Source organism: Helobdella robusta (genome assembly GCF_000326865.2).
Source record: "Helobdella robusta unplaced genomic scaffold HELROscaffold_28, whole genome shotgun sequence".
Lineage (NCBI taxonomy): Eukaryota > Metazoa > Annelida > Clitellata > Rhynchobdellida > Glossiphoniidae > Helobdella > Helobdella robusta.
The window spans coordinates 1,690,233-1,701,923 of record NW_008704435.1 but is presented as its reverse complement, the minus strand read 5'-3'; the positions used below and the strand labels follow the sequence as shown (position 1 = coordinate 1,701,923).

The following is an 11,691-nucleotide window of genomic DNA, read 5'->3' as shown; positions in this document are numbered from 1 at the left end:
AGGAAGATGTTGTTGTTGATGTTGTCGTTGATGATGTTGCGCAAATTAAATTTTCAAGCCTGAAATCTAATATAGGCATATGTCTTCCTAGGAATCATTACCTTAAAAATTTCATCAGCAACTCATGAAGTTGGTGATGAATATCCTGCAAATGATTGTACTGATGATAATGGTGATGATGAGTAAGAAGAAGAAGAAGATGATGATGATGATGATGAGAATGATAATGATGAGGATGATGATGATGATGAGTAAGAGGATTATGATGATGATGATGATTGTGGTGGTGGTGATAATAACGATGCCGATGATGGAGATATTGATGATTATGGGGTGATATGGAGTTAAAAACACATTGGTGATTGGCAGCTATAGTTGAGGCTGCTGATGATGATTCTCAAAATAAATAATCATGATTATGATCTCGGTGTCAGTGGTGGGTTCCTCTTAGAATGGTAGGTTCCATGGTGATCAATATCATGATGACGACCGTCATAGTCATCATCATCATCATCATCATCTCTGGAAAAGCTAATTATTATTATTATTATTATTATTATTATTGTTGTTGTTGTTGTTTTTATTATTATTATTATTATTGAAAATGATATTTAGATAATTGCTTAAAATTTTTTTGCTTTTAGATTTGCCTTCACATTTTTTTTCAAGTTTTTCTTGAATCATTCCTAGACTATATATCAAATGCGTATGATGATGATGATGATGGTGATAACGACGACGATGATGATGATGATGATGGTGAGGATAACAATGGAGGTAATGATGATGGTGATAAAGATGATGATGACGATGATGACGACGACGATTATTATTATTATTATGGGGATGATTATTATTGTTATTATGATACAGACGTTGACGAAGATAATAACGATGATAGAAATGATAATGATAACAATGATACAAATGATACATTGATATTGATAATGGTGACAACGCAATGCAAACAACACCATACAAACAACACCATACAAACAACATACATACAAACAACACAAAAACAACATACAAACACCATACAAACACCATACAAACAACATTCAAACAAGATGCAAAAAACATACATACAAACAACACACAAACAACATACATACAAACAAACAAACAAACAACATACAAACACCAACAAACATACAATCAGCATATAAACAACATATATATATTATAAACAACACCATACAAACAACATACAATATAGCAATCAAATAACGGTACACATGCCAACAACAACACAACCATGAAACAGCTGATCAAGTTGGAGATCAAGCTAGCAGCCCGCAACCAGATCACTAGGGAACTCCAGGTACTAAACTACTGCAACTCTCCATACATCGTTGGCTACTATGGTTCATTTCTTAGCGGTGGTGAACTGAGTATTTGCATGGAGTACATGGTCAGTTTTGGGTTTGTGTGTCTACATGTGTGTGTGTGTGTGTGTGTGTGTGTGTGTGTGTGTGTGTGTGTGTGTGTGTGTGTGTGTGTATGCGTGAGTGTATGTTTTGTGTGTGCGTGAGTGTGTGTGTGTGTGTTTGATATGATGTTTGTTTGTTCATAGTGTTGTGTATGATTTGTTCGGTCTCTGTTTGAAGTAACAAACCGAACGTTAAAGGACCCTTCTTAAAGGTTTTTCTTAATATTTATCGCATGCACTTTCCATTTCCACTATATCAATATTCATTCATTCATTCTCTCAGTCGTTCATTCATTCATTCATTCATTCATCTCCTTATTCATTTATTTGTCACCCATTTTTATTATTTTATTTAACGAACAAATGGATGAATAAAAGAATGAATAATGGTACACAATATATATATATGACGGTATAATAAAAGAATAAATGAATGAATGAGAAAATGAATGGATGAATAAATTCATTTGTTCGTTCGTTCAATCTTTCACATTGAAATAGGAATAGATAAAACTCATCAATTCGCCATGCATTCGTAAAGGACTGATCTGCTTTGATTTCGCGCCATTGATTTTCGATAGTACGGTCTCATGCTGATTATCGTTCATTTTGTACAATTGTTATGGAATTGTAATGATGGTGACGATGACGATGATGACGAAAGTGGTGATGATGACGAAAGTGGTGATGATGATGAAAGTGATGAAACTAATAATGAACTGACTGATGGTTATGATGATTGTGATGATGATGATGAAAACTGATAAAGAACTGACTGATGTGATGATGATGATGATGATGATGATGATGATGATAGTGCTCTGGTGAACGTATGATGTATTTATTATCTGCTATTGAAAGAGGTGAGCATAATAGAAAATTTGTTAGAAAATTTATAGGGCGCCAATTATTAAATTCACGATCGCAAATTAACTGCAATAGATCCACAGAAACAAAAGTCACCAACAACAGTCGAACCTGATGAATACATTTCAATACATTTCAATCCCAATAGCTACAGTTTCAGATAAACTATTCTCTAAATAAATGCATTCATACTAATAGTCGTTGTTGATGTGAGGATGATGAAGATGATGAACAATGTTATGATGACGTCATCATTACGTTGTGTGTAATATTGGTAATATTGCTAGTGGTGATGACTGTGATGTTGTTCTGATGGAAGTAAAGGAAGAATGATGGGGTGACTTATTACTTTTTTAGGCTCTTTAATGTTGTTGTTTTCGCTATTATTATTATTGTTGTTTTTATTATTTATTGTTATTATTATCATTATCATTATTTTTTTAATGTTATTTAAAGCCTTTATGTTGATGTTAATGTGTTTTGGGCGTTTTCAAAGTTTTCTTAATGGTAAGGTTGAGGTTAATGTTGTTGTTGTTGTGGGCGTTGCTGCTATTGATGTCGTTGGTATTGGTGTTATTAATGTTTTTAATGTGGGTTCACACACATACACGCGCGCACACACACACACTCACACACAGATTTTCACACACACACACAAACACACACACACACCAAATATAGGATGGTGGGTCGTTGGATCTCATACAGAAAAAGATAGGCAGGATACCTGAACCCATTCTTGGAATGATTAGTGTTTCTGTATGTCTTTGTATTGTATGTCTTGTTGTATATCTTGATATATGTTGTTGTTGTTGCATTGTATGTCTTGTTGTATATCTTGTTTTATGTGTGTTGTATGTTGTTGTTGTATGTCTTGTTGTATATCTTGTGTTGTATGTCTTGTTGTTTATCTTGTTGTATGTGTGTCATATGTGTGTTGTATGTTGTTGTTTATGTTGTTGTTGTTGTATGTCTTGTGTTGTATGTCTTGTTGTATGTCTTGTTGTATGTCTTGTTGTTTCTCTTGTTGTATGTGTGTCATATGTGTGTTGTATGTTGTTGTTTATGTTGTTGTTGTTGTATGTCTTGTGTTGTATGTCTTGTTGTATGTCTTGTTGTATGTCTTGTTGTATGTCTTGTTGTTTCTCTTGTTGTATGTGTGTCATATGTGTGTTGTATGTTGTTGTTTATGTTGTTGTTGTTGTTGTTGTTGTATGTCCTGTTGTATGTTGTTTTTGCTGTGTATCTTCTAAACATAACATTACTAGTGGGCTCATATGTCCAAAAGTCCATATACCCAGCCCACATTAATAAAAGTTAAAATAGTTAATAGAAAATTTCAACACGATCGTATGTCTTGTTGTTGTTGTTGTTGATGCTGATTTTGTTGTTGTTGATGTTGATGTTGTTGTTATTGTTTTTGTTGATGTTGTTGTTATTGTTGTTATCAACTCATTTTACATCATGACACCATGATTAAAAGTATGGAAGCAAGCTTCGTTTGTTTGTGCATTACGTAATTGGCTTCCAATTATGTTTTCTGGTCATGTTACTCTTTATATGTTTTATGTTATTTGTATTCATCTTATTGCCTGATTGCTGTGTATGTTATATATTGTTGCTGTTTGTTTGTTTGTGTCTTTGCTTGTGTCTTTGTTTGTTTGTTTGTGTCTTTGTTCGTTCGTTTGTTTGTTTGTGTTTTTATGAGTTTGTGTGTATGTTTGTGTTCGTTCACTTGTACGTTTTGCCGATGTGCCAAATGAACAAACGATGAATGACTGAATGAATGAAGGAATGGATGAATGATTGAGAGAATGGATGGATAGATGGATTTTAAGTAGATGACTAACTGGATGAAGGAATGGAAGGAATGAACGACTGAGTAAATGAACAAATAGAGGAGGGTGTTAAAAACGGAATATAACTGAATGAATGATTGATTGATTGATTGATTGATTGATTGATTGATTGAGTGAGTGAGTGAGTGAGTGAGTGAGTGAGTGAATGAATAATTTAATGATAAAATGATTAAATGAATGTGCAAAAAACATGTCAGTTGTAAATATTGACATTATGTACAATCCAATCAGTTATATTAGTTTGATGTCCATCTTATTCACAGTTGCTTGATGCAGGTGATGATGATGATGTTGATAATGATGATGATAGAGGAGATGATGATGATGATGATGATGGTGATGGAGAAGATGATGACGATGGAGAAGCCGATGAAGATGAGGATGATAAAGATGTTAAATATGATAGTGGTGGTGATGATATTGGTGATAATAATGATCATTGCAGATGCAGATGAGGATGATGAGGACTCTGATGTGATAACGATGATGACGTGACGACGACCACGATGATGACGTCATATGATGATGATTACGAAGTTAATCATTACATTTATTTTTATTGTCAGGTTTTAAAAGGTTTGAGCTACTTAAGGAAAGAGCATCAGATCATACACAGAGGTGGCATTATGCTTTTTTTTTATTCTTTTTTTTATCTCTATTATCATTTGATCATTTGTAATTTTTATTTTTAATTAGTAAATTAATTTTCAATATATTTTTATTATTATTATTGTTATTATTATTATTATTGTTACTATTATTATTATTATCGTTATAATCATATCATGAATAGTTGTTATAGCAGCAGTTCTATTAGTTTGAGTTGAGTGTCCGTAGTAGCAGTAGGTGGGATGTGTAGTAGTAGTAGTAGTAGTCGTTGTAGCAGCTGTAGCAGTAATAATACATAATAGTAGTAGTACTGTTGTTGTTGTTGTTGATGATGATGATGATGATGATGATGATGATGATGATGATGATGATGATGATGGGAACATTCTTTTATTTACCGAAAAGATAAAATCCAAATGAAATCAATCGAAAATTATTAATTATATATTAGAGTGTAAATGAATAAGATGTAGAATATGATGTACGATCCTCTCGTGCTCTCTGACCAACAAGTGCTTGAGAGTAAAATCGGTTAAGTAGTGTTTCTGTCACAATAAATGCTATATTACGAGTGAATTACCGCTTTAATCAATTTTTCATTAAAAGATTTCGGCCATAATATTTTAAACAAAGTTAGATTAAAATTGTTATAAAAACCCACAGGTGATATTTCAAATGAGTTAATAATTAACGAACAGTTATTATAGACTGAATGTAAGTGTAATTTCAAGTTTTTATATTTCTGGCGTTTGTATTCACGTGATGAAGCTAGGTTGGTTTCGTAGCAAATTGTGAGCTCTAAAATTTCGATTTTGTTTTTTTGGAGAATGGCAATGTCCGGCCGCAACTTGTCGAACAACTGTGACATTGGACGCACACTTTCTACATTAAGATCGGCAAATAGGCAACAGTCTGAGGGTGCACAAATCTTCAACCAGTCGACAACCGACGACAGCAGTTTGTTATGCCTGTCCATCCGTGTACCTGGCGAGAGCCGCTGTGGAGTCACAGTTCGAAACAACATGTTTGTCTGTTTGGTGATGACTGCATAGTGGACATAGAATCTTGTTGACTTGCTCCATTAAAATAAGTTTGCATCAGTGGGAAGCCGTTGTATTAAATACTTTCTAGTAAACTTAAAGAGGAGCACCCCGGTAATCCTTCGACGATCTTCGACCAACACAGCCACTGATGTCTGTGATGGGGGAATGGGCCCATTTATTGCTTTAATTAACAAACCTTGACACCGGAGAGTGGACACATGGTTGAGGCTGGATGCAATTCTTGTCTCTTCCGGCCAGCAATTTGAGTGACTGTTTCGCCGAGCCTGACTCCGCCAGCATCCTATCAACTTTTTTGATATTAGTTGATGTTTCGCGCCACAGACAAACAGTTAATAATAATAATAATAATAATAATGGTATAAGTGGCGTAGAAACGGTAGTAGTGGAAAAACATAGAGTTGTTTTGTGTTACTATTATTTGTAGTTTTGGTTTTCTGACATGTGTCACTTCTCTTTTACTTTAATTTTTAAACTTCACGAGGAGATTTAATTCAATCTGTCTTAATTTCTTTTTTATTTTTAATCCGAATTAATCTGTTTTGAGTGAAATGGACGTTTTTGAAAATAAAGTAATTACAACAACAACATCATCATCAACAACAACATCGACAACAATATCAACAACAACATCAACATCATCAACAACATCATCATCAACAACATCAACAACGACAACATCAACAACGACAACATCAACAACATTTCAACAACAACAAGATTTGTTCGTGCTACTCGGTCTACTTGTTTATTGTGTTGTGGCTGGAAAATGTCCACTATTGTGAATTGTTCTAAATTATAAATTATTCAAATTATTGTAATTTTTTGCATTTTTTACCTCGTTTTAGCACGTTCGAGAATTTAAAATTTGTTCGTTTTAACAGCTTACATTCTACCTTTCTCTTTGTCTCTTTCTGTTTCTATCTCTCTGTTTATTTTTTTTCTTTTAATCATTTTATTTTCTCTTTCTCTCCCTTGTTTTTTGGTTTGGTTTGTTTAACTTTTGAAAAGAATTCTTGTGAGATTAGGACTGTTAAGAGTCCGTGCAAGCTTGTCTCTTGCTCCTTTAACGAGTTTATAGTACACAGCTTAATGATGTTGAAGACCATCATGTTGTTTCTACGTCTAGTTATTTGTTTTACTTTAGTTTATTTCATCTCCTGTGTGTTTGTCTTCTATCAATAATTTTGTATTTGTAAATTATTATTAATTTAATTATTAATTTTATTAATTTTCATTGTTATTTCAACATTTTAAATATATTTGAAATTTAAATTTGCACTGTGAGACTCATCATACATACAGCCTGTCTTGTAGAGATGACACTGCACTTTACGATGCAACAGCATACTCTATTAATTTTGCTGTTAGCAGGAAGGAGCTCAGTTGTCATGTTTCAATCACTATTGAACTTTTCAATAGTTACTTCAATGCAAGATGATTTAGTAATGGTGGACTTTTAAATTAAGCGTTTATACTTACCATACATACACAAATGCAATCAGACGTAAGCAGTTGCATGCATGTGTAAATATTTGTACGTGTGTGTGTATGTATGTATGTATGTAGGTATGTATGTATATATGTATGTATGTATGTATGTATGTATGTATGTATGTAGGTATGTATGTATGTATGTATGTATGTATGTATGTATGTATGTATGTATGTATGTATGTATGTATGCACAAACATTTGTCTGTCTGCATAAATAGTTGTATACATAAACATGCAAACCCACCCATTGAACAGATGTGAAACCATCGAACATTCTGGTGAATACGAGAGGAGAGATAAAGTTGTGTGACTTTGGTGTCAGTGGTGAGCTGATTGACTCCCTGGCCAACTCGTTTGTCGGTACGCGGTCATATATGTCGGTTGGTAGTTGTCCTGTTGTCTTCCATCGTGTTGTTTTTTGTTGCCGTGTGCTTGTAGTTGCGTGGCGGTTGTTGTGTTGTTTTTTGCGGTTGTTAGTTTTAATTGACTGGTTGTTAGTTTCAATGGGAGTCAACCCTTGATAAGCATTTATTGCTAGGCTGACCCTTTCACTGTTTTGTAAATAAAATGGCTTAAAAAAATTATTGTGCAGCTGAAATTGCATGTTTGCATCAATCATCTTTTCCATTGTTTGCTCCCTCAATTAATTACACACACGCACCACGCACACACACATACATACACACACGTACAGACAGTTATACACACACAAACAAACAAACATCTCAACATTCGTCCTCCCATGCAACTGCAGCCTGAACGGCTACAGGGCGTGCAGTACTCAGTGCAGAGTGATGTATGGAGCATGGGACTCTCCCTGGTCGAGATGGCCCTCGGTAGGTACCCCATACCCCCCCTCACCAACGAAGAGATTCAGTTGATCTTCAGGGACAGCAAGTACGAAGACCACATGAAGGCTGCCCTCACTGGCAAGCCACTCTCGTGTAAGCTTCTCTGTGATTGGTTGCTGAATTAATGGGAGGAGTTATGTTTATTGTTGAAGTAAATGAGAACCATCCTCAATTATTTTTTATTGCAGTTTGCAAAGAAACTGTTTACTTTGCGTGTCATTAATCATGGTTTATTTATACACTCCGTATTGATTTGTTGAAATACATGTCGATCGCTTATGCCAAGATGAGTGCAGACATACAACTCGTGTTTAATACACATTTCAACTCTAACTTGAGTAGTTCGCATCTTCACTTTACGATCCTTTTGATAATTTTATGTGTATCAATGTTATTATTTGCTATTGTATCTATGGTATTCAAAGTGTTTAATCAGCAGTTGATTTTTACGACTCAGACATCAGCTTTTTTGGTGCCCTGTTCTATGAGTTACCTTGGGGCCGTTCGAATGTTACGTAGTACAAAAAACAACTTTTTGGACCCCTTCACACCCCTTCTGAAACATATCTGCCCTTTTATAACATTTCCGTAACCAACAACTTGCCCTCGTATATTGCTTTTTTTTTCATCAAAAAAGTTTTAATTTTTTTATGTAAAAATTTGTTACGTAACAAGCCTCAGATCCCCACCCGCCCTGTAACACCCCCTCAACAAAATCTCAAACCCTCCCTCAGCCTAGATGATTCACGTAATACTTAAACGCCTCCTTTTTATTGCTGGCATACCCATATGGGAAACACCTTTCAATTTTAGCTATCTTCATTTTCAGTCTGGTTATGTTGTCTGTGGGAAGATTAGAAGAAAAAAAGGATTGTGTCAATTATAATGATGAGGATGCTGTTTCGAAAATGTATAGACCATAGATAATTATTTCCGCAAAAGATGTTTTTTTTTATATATAGAAAGCAATTGTTTTAAACACAAGTATGTATCACAAGATTTATCAACAATATACCGTTCACCAACAGTACATCTCACAACAATCATCAATATCAATAATTGCATTTCTGACAGTCTTAATCCAATATATATATATATATATATATATATATATATATATATATATATATATATATATATATATATACATATTCAATTCAATTCAATTCGTTTATTTTCTCAAAAGAGGGGTAAACTAAAAAAGCAACCAAATGCTTGTAAGAAAGTCACCCTATCCAAATAAAATCAACATTGATCAACAAAAATTAAAATAGTTCGACAAAAATCAAGGATTAAACTAGATCGAAATAAATCAAAAGTTATTGAACTGCAGATTCTATTCTATTAATCTTATGAAACAGAGATATAGTTCAAAATGAGTACATAAAATTAAAGTTTTGAATTTAGGATTCTATCGCATTTCAATAAATTAAATGATATGAAACCAAATAGTTCAAAAGTAAGAGTACATACATATATACATACCTACATACGCACATACATACATACATACATCCATACATTCATACATCATACATACATACATACATACATACATACATACATACATCCATCCATACATACATACATACATACATACAAAAACAGTTTTATTCAGATCATTGATATTACTCATATACAAAAATTATTCAAATAAGATTTGGATAAGGTTAAAACAACTATAGTTGCAAAAATCGCCGTTTATCAGACAATAAATAAGTTTTACAATGTTGTTTAAAAAGACGAGGTTTTGAAATAATTGTAACAGATAGAGGCAAAATTGTAAACCAAATTTTGGGTGCAAGAATAAATATGCTATCATTTAAAATTTTTAGTCTACTGAATGGTATTATATATGGAATGAAGTGACGAGTAGATTTAAAAATATGTGAAGGTTTGAGTAAAAAAATATTTGAGAAATTAGATGGTAGCAGATTATTGACAAATTTGAACATGAAAAAGGCAACAATAAAAATATGTAATTTGTATATTGTAAGAAGACCTAAAGAAGAAAAATATTCATCAACATGAGTGGTAATTTTTAAATATAATAATAGTTTTATAAATTTTTTTTGAATTCTATACAGTTTTGAGACATCAACAGCAGGGCTATTGCCCCAGATAAGATTACAATATGATAGATGAGGAAAAACAAATGCATTGTACAACAATATTAAAGTAGTTTTATTAAGTTTGTATCTTATTTTATAAAGAAGACCTAAAATTTTGCTTAATTTAGAAGAAATAGTATTAATATGTTCAGCCCAAGATAAATTATCTGAGATAATTAGACCCAAAAATTTTGTACTGTAAGACCTCTCCATTAAATGGTTATTCAAATGAAGATTTAAGGGACCAAAAGGTAAGGATCTTCGGACCAATAATCATTTAATTACATTTTTGATAGTTAATTTTTAGTTTATTGGTATAAAACCAGTTAGTAATAAGTTTTAGGTTATAATTAAGTAAGTCCGAATCCTTCAGAGGTGATTTAGTTGAATAGAAAAAGCTAGCATCATCAGCATAAAGAAGAATTTTGAATATGGTTTTAATAGAGAACAAATCATTAATAAACAATATATAAACAATCACACGCAACAACCACACAACAATCACATCACACACCACAACAACCGTACATCATACGACAAACACCTGACAAACACACGCCACACAACAACCACACGCAACAGCCACACAACTACACAACAACCACACACCACACGATGATCACACACAACAATCACACACCACACAAGCCAACCACACCACACTCAACAACCACACAACAACCACACAACAACTATTTAACAACTGCATAACACACAAAGATCACACGACAATCACACGCTACAACAACACACAACAATCACACAGCTATTGCACGACAACTGCACGACACTCAACAATCACACGACAACCCCACAACAACCACACACTATCTCACAACAACCACACACTACAACACAGTCCAACCACACAACACTTAAAAACTACAATGCAACCGCACAATAGCTCACAGACTAGCATACGAAGAACCACAGATGTCCATATTTGAACTGCTGGATTACATTGTCAACGAGGTTCTTAATTAATTTTCACATTTAGTTTTTCTTTGTGTGTTTCAGGGTATTCGTGTATCTGGGGTATTTGTTTCGTACTGTAGTGTATCAGAAGCATCTGCATCAGTTGTATTGTTTGTATTATTTGTATTCTTTGTATGTGTTTTATTCTTCTGCTTTTAATGTTATATATTTTTTGTATTTTTCAAACCATATGCTGTATATTTATTTGTTGCATAGGCGTGGATTATCACCTTTGTTTATTTGTTTACGTGCTGTTGTTTCTATTGAGTTTGTTTTTATCTGTTATATTTGTATCATTGTATGTGTATCATGGTTTTTGTGTTATGGTCTGTTGTATCTGTGATATACACTACATTTTTATCTGTTATACTATTTGTATCTGTTGTATTTCTGTTTGTTGTATTTGTATCTGTTAAATTTGTTTATGTT

General features: G+C 33.2%; 1 protein-coding gene across 1 annotated transcript in view; it reads left to right on the top strand.

The window, feature by feature from the left end:
* Positions 1-1,258: 1,258 nt before the first annotated feature.
* The window catches only part of HELRODRAFT_80911 (hypothetical protein), a gene marked incomplete at both ends in the record, with an annotated part of 12,287 nt that continues 1,854 nt past the window's right edge, over positions 1,259-11,691 (top strand). The window contains 6 exons of the mRNA XM_009020580.1: positions 1,259-1,414; positions 2,981-3,058; positions 4,725-4,776; positions 7,581-7,705; positions 8,080-8,269; positions 11,204-11,259. Coding sequence (XP_009018828.1) covers positions 1,259-1,414; positions 2,981-3,058; positions 4,725-4,776; positions 7,581-7,705; positions 8,080-8,269; positions 11,204-11,259 — 657 coding nt within the window. The remainder of the gene's footprint in view (positions 1,415-2,980; positions 3,059-4,724; positions 4,777-7,580; positions 7,706-8,079; positions 8,270-11,203; positions 11,260-11,691) is intronic.